This window comes from Squalius cephalus (assembly GCF_949319135.1).
Source record: "Squalius cephalus genome assembly, chromosome: 1".
NCBI lineage: Eukaryota > Metazoa > Chordata > Actinopteri > Cypriniformes > Leuciscidae > Squalius > Squalius cephalus.
In genome coordinates, this window is record NC_137122.1 from 17271954 (window position 1) to 17291745 (window position 19792).

Genomic DNA, 19792 nt, shown 5'->3' on the forward strand with positions numbered 1-19792 from the left:
TATGCGGAAGAGTTTTATCGACTAAACATGATGCACATATCAATTCTCCTCCCCCTTCAGATCAGTCACAATAATTTTAATTTATACTTTACTTTTGCAGTTTATATAAACCACACATCTCACATATTTCAACTGGGTATCTTGCTTTATTATTATTTATTATGAATTTCTTAATAAACCAAACTTCAACAACATAAAGGCAGATACTTTGAGCTCTGCTGATGACGCTGTGAAGTGACGCTCAAGTGATCAAGTATTCCAATGTATAAAAAAGATTCATCCGATTTGTTCGTCCTCATTTTCTTTCCTTGCAGCGTTCCCTCACATCCTACAGGAGGTGGAGCTGAGACACGAGGAAAGGAAATGAGGATTGAGAAGCACCCCGGTAAATCCGGATTTCTTGATTATTTCAGCTTGTTAAGCAAGGTCATGGGATTATATATTTAGACACCTGTCTAATTTAATTTCACCTTTGTCATAATCAGACATGATTCAGACTAGGGGTTGCACAACTACTGATTTCTGCTAGTCGATTTCTTATCAAAACAATACTCGAGTTACTCGACTACTCGTGGTTCATGCTACTGTAAATGAAAAGACATGAAATAGCTAGATCTTATCAATAAACATTATAATTATGACATTTCATTTTTAAATTTTCATGTAACAGTCTAAAGCCAAATAAATAGCCGTTCTTGCCTTTCATTTCAGACGTCTGCTTCTAGGGGCCGTTCACATATCGCGTCTTTTTCGCACTCAAGTTCGTCATTTCAAATGTAGGCGCACGCTCATATGGAAGCAACGTGGTGCGCTAGTTTTTCCAGGCGGGGTTTTCCTTCTCATCTCCAGAAATATATCTAGTAGTAAAGCTAATGCAAGGGCTAGAAATCAATTAATCCTTTGCTGATACTTCTTCGTCGTAGTCATCATGGAGAGCGCAGTTCACGGTTGCATAGCAACGACAGACGCCATGGGAGCGCAAGCCCTTGTAGGAGACAGCGGCACAGCCACGCTTTCCACACGTTTTTAGACGCAATATGTGAACGGCCTCTTGCAGAGTTGGCCAAATACAATATTTTTGTCATCCTTTATGAAATACTTCCACACATCTGACGTGTGGTGTCTGTTGGTGACGTTCGCCATTTTTAATTAATTTATGGTTAATGGACGCTCGAGTAGTCGATTGTTTCTGACAGCGTCGACTAGTGGTTGAAGTAGTCGATCTATCGACTACTCGACTAGTCTATGCAAGCCCTAATTCAGACACACTTTGTCCTGTGTTGGAGACATTTAGTTTTCAAAAGCATTAATGTTTATTTTGCAAGAAAAAGAAAGTTTAGTTGATTAGTTGTTAAATTCCAAATTTACATTTACATTTTACATTTACATTTATGCATTTGGCAGACGCTTTTATCCAAAGCGACTTACATTGCATTATCCTATACATTTATACATAGGTATGTGCAATCCCCTGGGATCGAACCCACAACCTTGCGTTGTTAACGCAATGCTCTTACCACTGAGCTACAGGAAATCAAGATCAATGTACCTCATTCATGGAAAGATACTTATTTGATCAAAATCATTAGTATTTTATAGCAGTTGTCTATTACATCAGAGTTCTCTTAAGAGAGGTTCTCTCGTATTGCGTAAGTAGCTTACGCTGCGGGTAAAGTAATCTTTTCTCGAGATATGAAGCCAAAAAATTATCCTTAATTTTAAAATCTTGTCAACGCAGTGCAGCAGCAAGCAGACTGGTAAAAATCAGAGAAAGCAGCCCCCGAGCCTTCTTTTATACGCTAAGCCACGCCCCTTCTGACGGGCCGTGACGCGTGAAGCGCGTCGAGCGCGCTCATTGGGCATGACGTCACGCCAAGGGCTCAGCGATAGGCTGCTGCAGTTGCCGCAGGGCTGCCAATGAGCATGCTAGCATGCCTGCTCTAGGTCTGCTTGCTGCTGCACTGCGTTGACGATTTTAAAATTAAGGATAATTTTTTGGCTTCATATCTCGAGAAAAGATTACTTTACCCGCAGCGTAAGCTACTTACGCAATACTCGTTCCCTCTTCTAGAGAGAACAGAGGTTACGTTAGTAACCGATACGTTCACTTTTATGTCCTTTCAATTCATATTTCTCTATTTGAATTATGTTGATTTACAGAAAATGAAATTAATCTTTTTTTCTCTTTCATGTCAGACCTGATGGAAGTGAACGAGGAGAGTGAAGAACTGAGTGAAGTGGAGGAGGAACATCATGTCAAACCTGGAGAAAAACCTTTGAGTTGCTCAAAGACTAAAAAGACATTTTTAAAGAAAAAAAGAGCCAAGAAATCCACAACCTGCACTCAGTGTGGAAAAAGTATCACAACCACACATCTTGATGTTCACATGAGAGTTCATACCGGAGAGAAGCCGTTCTCATGTGATCAATGTGGAAAGAGTTTCACACAAAAACAAAATCTTAATACACACATGAAAACCCACACCAGAGAGAAGCCGCATGAATGTGATCAATGTGGGACAAGCTTCAAACTAAAATTACATCTTAAGGAACACATGAGGATCCACATCGGAGATAAGCCGTTCCCATGTGATCAGTGTGGGAAGAGTTTTCCATACAAACGAAGTCTTGATGTTCACATGAGAGTTCACGCTGAAGAGAAGCCGTTCACCTGCGATAAATGTGGTAAGAGTTTCACACAAAAAATACACCTTAAGGTTCACATGAGGATCCACACTGGAGAGAAGCCGTACGCATGCGATAAATGTGAGAAGAGATTCACGAATTCATCACACCTTAAGAGTCACATGATGATTCACACTGGAGAAAAGCCGTTTATGTGTGATCAGTGTGAAAAAAGATTCTCAAACAAACAAAATCTTGATCATCACCTAAGAGTTCATACAGGAGTGAGACCGTTCTCATGTGATCAGTGTGAGAAGAGTTTCGTGAATTCTAATAAACTTAAAAGACACATGAAAATCCACACTGGAGAGAAGCCGTACGAATGTGATCAATGTGGGAAGAGTTTCACGGAATCAGCAAATCTTAAGAGTCACATGATGATCCACACCGGAGAGAAGCCGTTCACATGCGATAAATGTGGGAAGAGTTTCAGGGATTCAGGATACCTTAAGAGTCACATGAGATCCCACACTGGAGAAAAGGCTTTCATGTGTGATCAGTGTGAAAAGAGATTCACAAACAAACAAAATCTTAAGCTTCACATGAGAATTCACACTGGAGAGAGACCATTCACATGTGATCAGTGTGGGAAGAGTTTCGCAGTAAAACCAAGTCTTGAGCTTCACATGAGAGTTCATACTGGAGAGAAGCCGTTCATGTGTGATCAGTGTGAAAAGAGATTCGCTCGGAGACAACATCTTAATGCTCACATGAGGATCCACACTGGAGAGAAGCCTTTCACATGTGATCATTGCAGCAAAGCATTTATTGTGTCATCAGCCCTGAAGAACCACCTGACAGTTCATACAAAGGAGAAGCCACATTCATGTTCTGAATGTGGAAAGAGTTTTTCATGGCTGCAAACTTTACAATCACATCAGAAAATTCATACTGGTGTGAGAGAGTACATGTGCTTTGAGTGTGAGAAGACTTTTATTTCAGCGAGCCATTTAAAACTGCACCAGAGAATTCACACTGGAGAAAAACCTTACAAGTGTTCACACTGTGACAAGAGATTCAGTGTGTCAGGACATCTGAAAAGACATGAGAGGATCCACACTGGAAAAAAAACTTAAAAGTGTTCATACTGTGATAAGATTTAATAATTTAATAAATCTGAAAACACATGAGAGGATCCACACTGGAGAAAAACCTTAAAAGTGGTCATACTGTGACAAGAGATTCAATCAGTCGCTATGTCTGAAATAAACATGAAATGATCCACAGCAGAGAGAAGCTGCACACGTGTGATCAGTGCGGAAAGAGTTTCTCAATTAAACACTACCTAGAGAAACGCATGAAGATCCATGCAGTGGAGAAACCACTTTTTGTCTTATAAGATCGTGATATGATTTCTAGGGAAGATCGCACGCTCCAAGTTCATTATTTATTAACTGTAATTTATTAACTGTTCACACCAACACAAATGATCGGAATTAAAATTCAATCTGATTTTCACATGAGATTTGTCTGTTCAGACCAATGCAAAAAAAAAAAAAAAAAAAAACAGCAGTAAATGCATATTCACTCTCTTGACAGTAGGTGGCGCTCATGGAAAAGCAGAAATTTAGTGCAACTTTAAGTTTCTGACACCCGCTTCACAGAGAAGAACATCAAACAGTATTTTGTCATATTTTTGTATTTGCTATAGTGCTTATCAAGAATACAGAGACGATGAGCTCCACACACTCGAACAGCTTCACCTGAATACTAATCCAGCACACCTGAACCCGTTCATCAGCACACAGTTCATAAGCAGTCACGTCTCACTTCACAATCATCTGGTCTTGTTGTTCAATTCTGGTCAACTTACCCAGCTCCTTACCTGTTCATCTCAAGTTTGAGACTGTTCACCTTCTTAATCCTCCATCATCCTTTGCCCTTCTCTTCAGATCATCTTCAACCATCACAATCTCAGCACCTGCAATACAAAGAGACAATTACTAGCCAGCATTTGAATAAAGTTTATTCAAATGGTCTTCATTCAGAACACTCACCTGTTGTTCTAGTCGATCTGTCACCTGTCAATAAACCTTTCTGTGAATTGTATTACCGGTGTTGTTTCCTTCTGTCCGCTGACAGATACGCTTCCAGATTATGTCGTCCAGCAGCTCGCACATGTAGGATTATCCATGAACAAGCCCATTTAATGAACACAACACCACATTCCACAGTTCAGAGAGATCCCCCACTGAACCATTTGAGAGTCATAAAACACATCTATGGTACCGAATTGGCTAAAGGAGACGTCTTCCCTCATACCTGCCTAATCTTAAACCAGCTATGCAAGGAGAGCGCTGCTCAACGTAATGTTCTCTTTGTTCCCCAAACGTAAGACCAAATGGCGAAGAAACCCTGGGTTGACCCCAATGCATAAATCCCCACATTCTTATCAGGAAAAGAAGGTTTGCGAAGACAATCCCATGGCGAGAAATCACCACTGACTTTAACCAGTGACAGCTCACTTCCTCCCAGACACCTCCTCTCTCTAGCTGTATATTTCAGAGATCTCTCCTCCTAAAACCAACAGAGACTGAAATTAACCCACTCGTGGTTTTTAACAAACAACGGTCTCAAAATTGAATGTTGTCAGGACTGGACCTGCTTTAGGGTTTTCCTCTTTGTCTGCAGAGATGACAGTGTCTGTGATGTGGACAAACTCTTCAGGACGGACCAACATGAAGACTTGATGCTGAAGCAGAATCAATCACTCACTGACATTGATTTGCAGTTGCACAACTCTTCTGAGTAATTTAGAGCTTTTTCTGTAACCTATTTGGCTTTTGCAGTTGGGTTACTGTATTTTCACTCTATGCAAGTGCTGAATATACAGACATTCAATACTATACTTGCAGTGCATACAGTAGCCTATACAATGTTTTCACATTACTAACGTAAAGCCTCTTTAACACAGCGTGTTGATCCTGGGAAATTGCTGTAAAATTGCTAGAGTGCCTTCTGTGTGAATGCAAACACGTCTCGGGATTGATGCCGGGATCGATGCCAGGATGGGGACCTAGTAACATTGCCTGGATCAGTTCTGGAACCGTAAAGGGATATTTTGTTGCTCTAAGAAGAAAGTTTGTGTTTGTCATCAACATAGAAAGAACGAAAAAAAATTCTGCAAACTAGAATGAAACAGACCAGAGACCGGAGCTCCTTACTATCCTTGCTGAAGCTGAGATCGTTCGCCAACTTTGCGGAGCGGTACACGATGCGTTTGTGTACGACCAAATGCGGGAAAAAATGCTCGAGTGTGGTTTCTCGAGATCGAAAGCGAAGATCATTAGTAAATTCAATTCAAGACGCAAAAAAATCCATTAAGTGCACGACTACAATGGAAAGAGCGGTAGTGGAAGGATTAGACTGGCCTTTCAACAACACATCGTGATGTCACGTGTCTTTACAGGATCTTTATGGGGTGTGTGTAAACTCACTCACAGATTCCGGAAAATCACTGGCAGTGTGAATGAACCAAAATCAAACCATCCTGGGACAAATCCCAGGACACATTATCTGTGTATTTTCTGGAATCTCCGTGTGAAAGGTGCTTAAGTTGTCATTACTATACTTTTTTTTTTAATTGCAAATTAGTTTACTTTGTTACAATATACTTTTTTTCTGTAACTGCATGCTCTGGATTCTGTTCTCCATTTTTTGATGTAGTGTCTAATGAATGATCTGTAGTGTTTATAATATTGACTGATGTGTGTATGATCTGAAATCATTCTTTAATTTTGAACACAGATAAAATAGTTTTTGAGGCAATTGCTTGATTTTGCCAGAAGAGTAATGTCGAGTTCAGACTGCACGATTTTAGCCCCGATTTTGGCTCGCCGACAGGTTTTGAGAAATTGCAGACAAATGCCCGAAATCATAGGCAAATCGGTGCTCGTTCACCCGAGTGACAATCATGCAGTGTGAATGAACAAAGACGCGATCTGAGAGAATCGCAGATGAAATATCTCCGACGTCCATGAGATATTTGGCATTTCAAAATCCTGCTGTGTGAAAAGTGTTCTGACTGAAAACTAGATCGGCGATGACCGACAGCCAATGAGAGAGCAAGATACAGAGCAGCGGGGAGTTCGGGGAGGAGTTATAGGCCACAATATCAGTATTTTAATAGATATATTTACAATTATATCAAACAGAAACAAACCACAAACATTTGCTTGACCAAAAGCAACAGCAGCACATTGCAAAATTATTTATTTACCCCCAACTCTCTTTGCAGAACACACAGTCCTTGCTCCCCTTGTCTTTCCAGCCATTTCCTCATGCATAATATGTTTTTCTTTTTCTCATTTTCACTGCAAATCAGTGCACTGACAAAATGTTTTATTAACAAGGTTCGGGAGGAACACGTTCTAATGATCAAACAATCACGTCATTCCAACCAGCTGTCAGCAATCAGTAATCAACAGGTCCACTCAACAGGTCCACTCAATCAGCATGATTAAAGGCCTATAAATACACACAGTCGACTCACCCATAATCCTCGACAGTTTTCAGCATCCTTCCACCACCCCATCTCCTTACACTTGCCTGGTTATCTTCCTAACCAAGAGATACGGGGGGAGTACTCTGGGTTCGGGCCCAATTTCCGAGCTCGGAGCCCTCCCCCGGACAGCACGCCAAATACGTTTATACCATGGGCTGTTTAAATACTCGATTCTGATTGGCTGGAAGGTGTGCAGTAAAACCGTTTAATGCACAGGTAGTTCCAGTCAGTTTGATTACAGTTCGAAATTAATCCGCTACATTGGTAACCATAGTAACACAGATACACTTGCAAGCAGAGTGAGAGACGCATATGAAAACGTTTAGGTAGGCTTAAGCAACGAGGGGACTGTAAGTTAGCTGCTAGACTTTAAAGAAGAGATCGACGCACACATGTAACGTTAACTCGTGCACGCATCTCTCTCTCTCTCTCTCTCTCTCTCTCTCTCTCTCTGTTCCTTCTCCTTCAGTTCTCTGTCTCTCTCTTTTAATAATGAATTTAAATAAATGTGAATTCATTCAAATAAAAGCAATCCGATGGCTCTACTTTATTTAAAGCGGACGGAGTGCAAGAACTGACGAGCCTAAACTTAAGAAATAACCGTCATTTTTACACGTCTGTTAAAAAATTACACTGTAAACATCAGTTACAGCTTTAACTTATTTTTAACTTGGCAAATAACCAAGGTATAAGCGGGATAATCCACGGCTAGCCATGCATTAAAGAATTTTAATGCACGACGTAGAGGCGAAGAACCACCCGACGCGAAGCGGAGGGTGGTTGCCTCTACGAAGTTACATAACTCTATACATAACTATACATAATACATAACTATACATAAGTTACATAACTTACATAACTCTCTGATCATTTGTAAGTGTGAACTCGTGAATTTGGATCGCAAGCTTCTGGCAGGCTATCATTTTTAATAACAATTTCAGTCTCGCGCGAGAACTGCGGTTTTACGCACGCGGGATTTTGCGTTATTTCCTTTTCACTTCTCGTGTGTGTTTGGTTGCGAAACGTAGTTTGCGGACCATACAGAAGTTGTTGGCGATTATTCCTCCTGAAAGTCATGCAGTGTGAAACCTCCTGTCGCCGATGCATCGTGCAGTGTGAACACATCAACTGAATGTTACCCAGGATAGTTGTGCAGTGTGAAAAGAACAGTGAACCGACTACTTTGAAAATCGTGCAATGTGAACTCGGCATTAGAGGTTCTCTGAATATGGTTTGAAAATTTGGTTTTGTGTTTAAGGTTTTAAGAAAATTAATGATGGTTTCAAGAAATGTGTTTCAGCAATTGAAAAAAAAAAAAAACTAAGTAAACAAACAAAGCTTGAATTGCTAGTATATTGACTCTCTCAGGTTGCAGTCAAAGTAATCGTGTCTAACGCTTGACACCTGGGACTCATTCATCCTCCATTAATATCATCAATTTCTGAATGAATGTTTGTGTTTTTTGTTTGATTAGAATGTGTGTATTAGAGTTCTTCAATAAAGTCTTGATTTTACATATATACAAGTGTCTTGTGCTGTTTGCTTACAAGTTACTGCCTTAAACAGTAGATTTTGTTACCTTGCTTATATTCTGTGATCATAATTTTATGATATTATTACCATAGGCCACGGGATAATATTCTGTCCAGAATTGATCTAATATTCTAATCTCAATTTATCATGGATGAATAGTTGATTTTGTTAAATAATAATTCTGAATCATTTGCATATTAATTTGGTTCTTATTCACTGTAATTCAGTAACATTTGAGTTATATTGATCTGAGTTCCCTTACACACGTTCTTTAAATTTGTTTTGTGCTGATCAGTTGTTCCAGAAGGTGGCAGCAGCGCCGCAGGCCGTTGGTGATGGCTGATGATGTTGTTTCTCATAATTAAAGAAGTTATTCATATTTATATAGATTATTATTCTTACAATAACTTTGGTAACAGGGTTGATGAATGTGATCAACACTGTACAGTTTGTTTAAAAACTGAGACAATGGATTGAGATTATTTTCTTGTCTTCCCATCATGCTACATTAAGAGCCCAGATGATGTCACTTCCTGAGTCTCACAATTGTTCTTCCCTTCACTGTTCATTTAAAAATATAATGTTCTTTGATGTGAAAATATAATGTTCAAGAGTGCTAGAAGAAGACAGCAGTGTAAACGACAGAGAAAGGACATTCTAATGACAACTAAAGTGTGATTATCTGCTGATAATCCTGAATGGCTTGATGAATGATTGTTGATAGTCTGAGGCTCATATCAATCAATATTAACAGAAAATTCAACTGTTTTTCTTACCATTATTTATATTAGTAAGAATTGACATAACATTATAATATAACATTATGATTATAAAAAACGAGCCAATGCATATTGGCGTCGTGCGGGTATAAATACGGAAGTGGATGTACGCACCACTTGTTCTAGGAGCCGATCCACTGCTGTTCCGCATGACCCACTCAGACAGACTTGGATAACACTGGGAAAGCGTGCCCTTTCGGTGGAAAGGAGGATGCTGCAGAAGCCACATTCTGCCCTTAGGGAGGTATCATGTGGAGGTTACACATATGGACTGGGTGTTTCCAGGCAGTACAACATATCGAATGTCACTAAGGTGGCTCCAGCCTATGCAGGGGAAAGACAACACCGGACAGCGACGGCAGAGCATTTGAGGATGGAGGGAGACAGCCCATGCTCCAAGCCATCTTGCAGGAAGGAAAGCACAGTATCGATCAAACATCTTTGGGGGTGAGAAGAACACCACTCAGTGAACAGGTTCCACTTCAGAGCGTAAGCATGCCTCGTAGGGAGTGCTCTTGCAGAAGTGATGCTATTTACGACCACTGATGGGCATCCGATTACTTTTTTCAAGTAACGAGTAAAGTAAGGGATTACAATTGCAAAAACAGTAATTAGATTACTGTTACTTCCCCGTAAGCAGGCTGCGTTACTGCGTTATACTGCGAGACTGTCTCGCGACGTGAGCCGTGACTTGTGAGTGACAAGAGGCTTGTTTGAGATGAGCAAAATCTGCGCAGAATCGATCACCGGTGATCAGCGCGAGATGCATGCCGGTTAGAAATGTGTCCGAGTGCGGTCCGCCTTGCTCTGATGTCATGCTGACGTATGTCAAAAAACTCTCGCGACCACAAGGCGCACCTGTCAGATTCTGCAGTCGAGCGCAGTTGCTCTCCATCGACTGCGCTGATCAAAAGCATGATGGGAAACGACTTGCTGATGACACATCTTAATGTTCTTTGGTTTAAACAACCGTGATGTATTGTTCTCTTTTAAAATGTTTGATTTTAAAACTCTGATATCATGTTTTATGTGATATGTTATGTGTGAATATTACCGAACTATCTCATCACGATCTCTATGGGTTATGCAATGTAATTTTTATAAAATTAAAAAAATGAAAAAACACATAAGTCTGTATTAAAGAAAAAAAGATTGATAAACACGTATTTGGAATGGAATTAAATGCCTAGTCAAACTTTCACAGAGTTCACAAGAGAAACCGAGTTTGAGAAGTGATGCCTCGGGAGCAGAATAACAACTGTTTATGAACTTCAGGAACCTTTACTACTGGAGGACTTCAAAAGTTGCGTTCCTGAGGACGTTGTGCCTCATTTAAACGAACAAAAGGTGTGAGTAAGCTTGCTGAGGCGGCAGTTTTAGCAGATGAGTATGTGCTAACACACACAACTGTCTTTACCTCTGGGTCCTGCTAAAACTTTGTCATCAGAGGAGAAAGTAGCTAGAAGTTTGTCGGTGGCTAATGTTGTTAAACCTGTTTTACATTACATTTACATTTTTCATTTAGCAGACGCTTTTATCCAAAGCGACTTAGAAATGAGAACAAGCAGTTAAACTAACAGTAGGACAACACTATGCAAGTGCTATGACCCTTCTCAGTTTAATCTTGTGCGAAAAGAGTGTAGCGTTTGTCATTGCTGTTCCTGAGAGTAATGCCATAAGTGTATAATCTGGCCAGAGTACTTTCGGTCCAATTGTAATGATCAATTGTAATGTATCACAGTGTGGTATGGGAGCTGCATTGACAAGGACCGTGTGGTTAGGTCTGCAGAGTTCATCATCGGCAGGAAGCTCACAGCCCTACAGGACATCTACCACACGATGCCTCAAGAAAGCGGGCAGGATTCTAAGAGACTGTTACCATCCATCCTTCAGTCTTTTTACCCTGCTGCCTTCAGGTAGGCGATACCGAAGCATCCAGGCCCGCACACAAAGACTGGATAACAGCTTTTTCCCAAGAGCCGCAGGCTCCTAAATGGACAATGACCATCTCTCTTCACTTGTTCTTTAGTCATTTATACACTGTCACTTTAGTTAACTGTTTGCACTTAGTATATTATATGTTATATAATGTCTGGTTACTATGCGGTGTCTTGTCATAAGAATTTCAGTGTCAATTTAACCTTGTGTTGTTCTGTGCATCTGACAATAAAAGACTTGAACTTGAACTAATGAGAGGCTCAGTAGTTCTGTGAGGAATTTGACTTTAAAGGAGAACTCCGGTCAATTTTAACATTGAGCTCATTTTATTGTACATTTGGAGTGCTGTCAATACAGAGAACAACTACAAAAATCGGTGTTGCCTACACCGAGTTATTCTATTTTTAAAATTTGCACCCTGTTGACTTCAATGGGGCAAGTACTAAACCTGCTTTTAGGCTCTTAACATCCTTGATGTGTCATTACAAGTGCACAGAAAATGTGAGTGATTCCTTCTGAGTGAACACGAGTGAGTCTGACTGCAGTAGATGTGAAAGATATGTATAAAAATTATGTTATTTAAGCCAGCGCAAATACCTTTGTTTACATCCTGTTTTTCGGTTGAAGTCCAAAGTAGTCGATTGCCGAGTTCACGCGCGTGATCATAGGTAACTAAACCTATGCGCGTGTATGTAATTAAATACATAGGCTATTAATCCTGATATACCAAATCTGTGTATATTAAATATGGAGTAATCTCAGCCTTAATAAGCCTGTTAACAAGCAGAATCACTGAAGGAAAGAAGAGAACAGAAAAAGAGACGAGCAGAAACACAAGAACTACAACTGACTTCAGACACAACCTTAGATGAAATCATCTGAAGAGAAAAGAAGACATTAAATCTGTGAAGATCTCAGCAGAGGAGGATTAAACAACTCCACAAACAGCATTACCAGCCTTACTTATTACTAACCAGACTGACTTTATTTCTGTCAGACTTCTACAGAAGTTGTTATTATCTATTAGCTCTCAGATGCTGTTTTCTTCTAAAATCAGTCCCTATAACCAACTCCTCTCTGAAGACATTAAGAAATGGAGAACAGGTGATCATGAACTGTATGCAGGTTAACTTTAATCAAGTCTGTCAAAGTGCTCAAGAATCTTTATCATTTTTCCTGCATCTGGTTCATGTGTTTTGGAGGAAGTGTGGCTTTGGAGTGCGATTTGCAGGGAGGGTGGGATTGAATGCTTTCAATGCTAGCAGGCTAAAGTTATCATTTCTTTAAGGCAAGACACCCCAGGTGAATAGGGTAAAAAAAAAAGTTAACTACTAGATATTACTATACTTCCCTAGTTGATTGATTACATTAAGAATTGCACAAAAATAATTATAAAATAATCAAATTAAATATGCACTAATTTGCATACAATCTGAAAAGTTCAAATAAAGACAGGTTCAAATTTTTATTTATTTATTTTTTGACATAGTAGAGTCAAAGGTTTTTACAGTGGGGATTTTGTATTTCTCTTTTATCACTCCATAAATCAGATGTCAACAGGCAGAAAAAAAAATCACAATTTTTTAGAAATAAAATGTATAAAATCAGGCAAATTATATATATATATATATATATATATATATATATATATATATATATATATATGTGTGTGTGTGTGTGTGTGTGTACAAACCCCTCTGTAAAACAACCTCAGAATATAGATAGGAATAAAACTGTAAAGTTTGGTGCTAAAGTGGAGATTTCTGACTCACTTAAAAAGTTAAGTTTGAATGTTCTCTTTCCAGTATCCTGAAAGAAAAAAAAAAAAAAAAAAAAAAAAAAAAACTTTATGAATATTAATTGACAATATTTTTAAACCCTGATCACTTAGCTAATAAACCATTAAATATAAAGAGCTGGTTTGCATTGTCATTTCCAAAATCTAACAATAGGTATGTCAAAGAAAGCAAACAACTTATGTTTTAATTGTTTTTGTTGTCTCTTTATAACTCAAAATGTTTGCTCAAATTATCTTTGTTATGAATATAATCTGTATTTATAATAATCAGTCTGTGGCGAGCAGGACGAGGCAGAGGGCCGTGAGAGAGCGGCATGAGGCCGGTGGCGTGATTACTGATGAGCGACACCCGCGCGACGCACTGGTCTCGTGTCTCTCATGGAGGAGCGGAAGCATAAAGGGGGAGCGACGACAGTTGAGATCGAGAGAGGACAGGCCTGAACTTGTGTTGTGTTTTGTTTTATTGTGACAGCAGTCGTCCATGAGGGCCCCTCACGGATGTCTGCTGTCTTTTACTTCCGTTTTGTATTTGTTTTAATTGTATCATTAAAATGTGTTTGAATGTTCACCGGTTCCTGTCTCCTTCTTCCCACAACATTTAACCTCGATACACAGTCATTCTACTCTCTAGATTTCATAACCAGTATTAGCCATTAAAAAAAAATATATATCCTTTGAACACTAGTTACAAATTAACTTTACATGGGGATAGTTCTACAGAAAAAGATTTTTCTCATGGAAATAATGGTTTACTTTGCTCAGTATTTGTGTTGTACAGCAAAAAGCTAAAAGAGTTACAACTGTATTACAACTGCCATACTTTGCACATTTCCAACCCATGGCTCTAACACTGATTTGAAATATCAATAGTAACCCGAGCTCGGCGCTGGAAGCTCTCCAGGAAGGCTCTGCGGATGTAGCGGCGTGGGATATTCTGAGCCACAGGCACGATGATCTGAGACACGGTGGTGCTTTGACCAGGCACCCGGTCCATGTTCACCTGGATCTGCAAGTTGTAGTATCTCTGATTGTTGTGATTGATGAGGCCCTGCATGTCGATACGGAGATTATCAGAGTAAATCAGTTTTGAGCGAGGCTGTTCCACCAGGTAGCCATTGTCCCAGCGACTGATTAAGTTTTCCGCCTCGTTTCTCAAATGACTGCCATCAGCGATGGTATTAGGCGCTGGCACCGCAGTAAAGGTTGTTCTTGTCTTGGTACCTTTGTCCTCCTTTGTGCATGTCACTATTTTGTCACCTGGGGCTCTCCTCTTGCGATGTTGAGAGGTGATGTAAGTGCACTCTCCAGATTCAATGGGTCCACAGTAATCCCAATCTGACTTTGAGGTCTCCGTCCAGCACCAGTTGTAATTATAACCATTTGAGCCACAGGAGTGCTCTGAGGCTAAGCGACAGGGCTTGCCTTTATAGGTTACATCTACCCCTGGAGAGCAGTAGTCCCAGCTTTTGGCAGTGTGGCACCAGTAGTAACCACCCCTCTCATAATACTGGCACTCATCTATGCAAACATAATGATATATAGACAGGTGGAGAAACATCTTTGGTTCCACGAGCCCACAGTAATCCCAGCTTCCCTCCTTCAGCCAGCACCAGTTGTAGTTTTCTTTTGTAGTTTTTCCACATGGACTGTCTTCTTTACACTGCTTGTTATAGTAATCTGTGTTTTTTGATGGCGAGCAGTAATCCCATCTGTCCGCAGTATGGCACCAATAGTAGTATTCATTTCTTTGGTCACAGTGATCATAACACATCGATCCATAATAAGATCCATAGTGGTTCTTGTCATCCATCACCAGCCCACAGTATCCCCAATGAAAGGTAGCACTTCTGCACCAATAGTAGTCTTGACCATGCTTCCCACACTCACTGTCATCTCTACAATGCCAACCCACGTAGTCCATGTTTTCCTGAGGTGAACAGTACATTTCTTGCCATTTTCCGTCTTTATCAATAGTCTTGCACTTGTACCCGCCCCAGGTGTACTTGCAGTCTTCTATACACCGCGTCCCAAGATGAGTAAAGAAAGTTGTCCCATTGCCCAGCCACGGTGAACAGAAGAGGAGGAACAAAACGAGAGAGGTGTGTAGATGTCCCATTCTTTCTGTGAAGAGGAGAATAGAGTGAAGAGTAATAACATCTTCAGCTGTGATAATTCAATCCTATTTAACCCTTAAGTGTGTGGCATAAGTTTCAAGTTAACCTTGAATGTTTAGCCTGATCATATCCATTCAAGTTTGCACATGGTTGAAATGGTGATAAGTGTGTATCCACTCCACACTTGTGCACATCTTGTTTCTGTGTGTGTTTAAAGTGTCTGTGTTTAAAGGAGAAGTTCACTTTTAAAATGAAAATTCTGTCATCATATACTCACCCTCATGTTGTTTCAAAGCTGTATGAATTTCTTTCTTCTGCTGAACAGAAAGGAAGATATTTAGAAGAATATCAGTAACCAGACTCTCTGGTCTCATTGACTTCCATAGTATATTTTTTTCCTACTATGGAAGTCAATGGGACCCAAAAACTGTCTGGTTACTGACATTCTTCTAAATATCTTCCTTTCTGTTCAGCAGAAGAAAGAAATTCATACAGCTTTGAAACAACATGAGGGTGAGTATATGATGACAGAATTTTCATTTTAAAAGAATATAAGATGGTGGTTTGTATACAGTATGATTATAAAATGGCTTGACAAATTAATACAGACTTGAGTTTTGAATCCAAGAAAATGTTTTTGAACAAATAATAATAATAATAATGTACTGTGGTTTGCTGTGTTGCTTTTTACACCTTGTTTGAAAAAAAACACAAAAAAAACAATTACAGACAGATAATGTGCCAGAAATAAGAACTGGGAAACATGTAAGGGTTAATGCCCGACGAGGTGTCCATTGTCAGGTATTAATGGACGATGGCGAGGCGTGAACGGTTGCCCCCGCCGAAGTCCATTAATACCTGACAATGGACACCTCGAAGGGCATTAACCCGCTTATACCATGGTCACTTGCCAAATAACGCATTTTTAAAACATTAGTTTATATTTTAATTAGTTTTACAATCAAAGTTTTTACAAACAATAATTTGGTTTCCCTGGTTACGCCTTATGGTTTATTTAGGTGTCCTCTATCACTTTTTAATGGACACCCTGCAGCCAATCAGAATCGAGTATTCACCCAGACTATGGTATAAGTCACAATAACACTACCTTACATTACCAAACTATAATTTATTGATTACTTTTGCTGCAATTACAAAATTCAAGGCCAATCTTTCGTATGGTGAATTGTATTTGGGTTTATCTGCATCTGTCGTACAATAACTGGGAGTTTTGTGTTGCCACTAAGTAATTTACGTAGTGCATAATATTTTAATCATTAATTTGTATTGTAATTACTGAGCTCCAGAATTTTTTTTAATCTGAGTCATCTGAATGATTGTACACTGACACGTAGAGCAAAAAGCAATTTTTTTTTACTTAATTTCCATTTCTTTTCATATGAACTGTCTATTAATGTGCACATCCATGTGTGCATTTATGTGCATAAATGTAAATAAGTACATCATGTTTCATAGCTTGAATAATGCACAGATTTGTTCAATAATAGAGTAGCCGCGACAAAGTAGATAGACGCAAAAACAGAAAGCAAACTAAAAGTTGGCATCTGGAGTTGTAGCAAATAAAAATACCAAACCTTGACCCGACCTCAAAAGACTACAAACAATACTGTTTGCACTGAAAACTGACAAAACATGATGAGACACACTGGAGAAAGTATGAGGATTTGCCACAGCATTTATAATAGAAATTCTTCCTAAATCATAAAGGAACAGAGAAATGTATGTTTTTTTTGTTGTTGTTGTTGTTGTTGTGTGTGTGTGTGTGTGTGTGTGTGATTACACAAACATGAACACATTATACAGAGGCTGCTCAACCTATATTCGTGTACACATATTGTTATTATGTTAATGCATGAGATTTAATGAAGATCCTTAAAATATTTTAACAGTAAAAAATTCGAAATCTTCAAAAACTCACTGACTACTTAAAGGAGAAGTTCACTACAGTTTTAGTTAGTTATCGTTTTTTTGTAATGCCTCGTTTTTATTTTTATTTCAGTTAACGACAATGTTTTTTCCCACCTAGTTTTCGTTTTTTCGTTCGTTTTCGTTAACGATTATAACCTTGGTCGCTTCTCATGAGCGACCCGAGCGTACTGTTTAATGGACCTCTCTCCCTGAGGCGGAATCGGCAGCTTGCCGATTCTGATATCAGAACTTGTCTTGTGCCACCACTCAACAAAAAGATCCGCTTGGGACTCGACGGGCGAGGACATACTGTCCGCTGGGTTCGGTTTTGGTCGGTACATTCTGTTATGGGGTGGTGTGGAGATGAACCCAATTGCAGACAGTAGTCACAGGAACACAGTTTATTGTACAAATAACAGGAAAAACAAAGCCCACGAGGGGGCAAAACAAGACAAGACAGGACTACGACAGACTAAACTAGACTATGACTCTGACAATTAACTAGACTATAAACAAACAGCAAAAACAGAACTTTCTCTAGACAATACTCTTGACAGGATACTCACAAGGTTTCACAATGAATAACACGCAATATTAGACAATGTACCGACACAGGACAGAGAACATGAGGGGATTAAATAGGGAGCAAACTAATCAGGAAAACAGGTGACGGCGATGATACAATAATGATAACAAGATGAGATAACAAGGGGGCGGGGTAAAGTGACAAGACAACGCAAGCACACAGCCCAAACAAATGGCCATGTGCTTACACATAAAACATGGGTCTGTCATGATCCTGCCTCAAGAATTAAACAACATCAAGGACTAGATGGCAGGATCATGACAGATGTTCCCAACATTTTACTGTAATGTGTGTTTGGCAAAACTAACTAAAATAAAATAAAATTATAGAGTAAATGTCCTTAGTTTTCGTCTTTGTCAAGGTCTTTCATTTTTTAACGCTATTTAAAACACGCAGCGTATTCGTTCAGCTGCATTTCCTTTCCCTGCTCTCCCTCCGTCTCTCTGTCACTCATGCGTCTCTCACATGCGCGCACGCACACACACACACAGCCCCTCCCCTCCGTGCACACCGCGTCTCCATGAGAACGAGTGTTCGTTCGACGTTGAAGGCAAGTTCGCGAAAGGTTGGTGTTGGTATCTCTATCTCGTGAACACCTTTACACAATCACACATTAAAAAGTGGTATACAAATATTTTAAATTCTGAATGTAATTTTGTCATTGTGTTAATGTCGACCCGAGAAGCGATTGCGCCTTTAGAAAGTTAACTGAAGTCAGAATTGCGAGATACAAAGTCAGAATTGCGTGAAATAAAGTCACAATTGCGTGTTATAAAGTCAGAATTGCGAGATATAAAGTCAGAATTGCGAGATATAAAGTCAGAATTGCGTGAAATAAAGTCAGAATTGCGTGTTATAAAGTCAGAATTGCGAGATATAAAGTCGCAATTGCGCACTATATAAGCTGCGATTCAAATATTAAATAATGTTTTTTTACTTTTACACTGAATGTTTGCTGCTTCAGTCCAGATGAGTAGGCTATTGACTGTATAGGGTAAATTTAGTACACAGCAAAATCCCCAGTGTTAAATTAACACTCCTCAGTGTTTATATGTGTCCACACTACAGGGTGTTAAAAATTAACACTGAAGCAGTGTTGAAGTTAATGAGATAATTAAGTTAACACTGAAGCAGTGCTGAAGTTAATGAGATAATTAAGTGATTAATTAAGTGATGATTGGCCATTAGTGGTGACACCTGATGATAACAAGCAGACTCACTGAAGGAAAGAGAAACAAGAACAGAAAAAAGAGAAACACAAGAACTACTGACTTCGAGCTATTATTGCACTTATTATTTTACCAGTTTGACTTTATTTCTGTCATACATCTACACACTGTCTTATTTAGATTTAACAGAAGTTTAGATGGTAATGTTTTATGGAATGTTTCGTTTCATGTCACCATTATGGTGGTCAGTGGTTGCTTTAGTTGGGCTCTTGACCCTTTACTTTGTAACATTAGTATTTTTCTGGTTGCTCCAACTCTGTGCTTATAGAGCATATGTGTTGTGGCAAGAGAAACTATGATTTGGGCTGTGTTTCCAGAAAACATCGCAAGCCTAATTTGATCGTTCAGACCATATGTTGCAGTTGGTCTGCAATCAAGTTAAGTTTAAGATGCTTTTGGAAATGCAACCCTGGTTATATTTCAATGATGAAATTACTAGTGACCTGATTCAATGATGGCACCCATCATTATAAACTGATTATTCACAAGTTTTATTAATTTTTCATTACAGTAGTTACTTCCAGCAATGTTTTAAAGATCTGAAGGATTTAAAATCACACACAGACATCAAGAATCTACATATGAATCTCAACAATGGTGACAGTCAAACAAATGCTTAATGTTGCAATGCATGATGGGAGCCACCAATCAGAACGCATCAATGGCTGACATCATGCATTGCAGCATGAATACATTA

At 39.3% G+C, this 19792-nt stretch overlaps 2 protein-coding genes across 2 annotated transcripts in view; one reads left to right on the plus strand and one right to left on the minus strand.

Moving 5' to 3' along the window:
- The window catches only part of LOC307163140 (uncharacterized protein), a 444167-nt gene that overhangs the window by 133580 nt on the left and 290795 nt on the right, over positions 1–19792 (minus strand). The window lies entirely within an intron of this gene.
- On the plus strand, positions 325–11421 carry LOC307166026 (uncharacterized protein; the record flags this gene model as incomplete). Its single annotated transcript, XM_079884135.1, has 3 exons — positions 325–385; positions 2197–3579; positions 11243–11421. The coding sequence occupies exons 1-3, from the start codon at positions 364–366 to the stop codon at positions 11419–11421; spliced, it is 1584 nt and encodes a 527-aa protein (XP_079740261.1). The 5' UTR covers positions 325–363.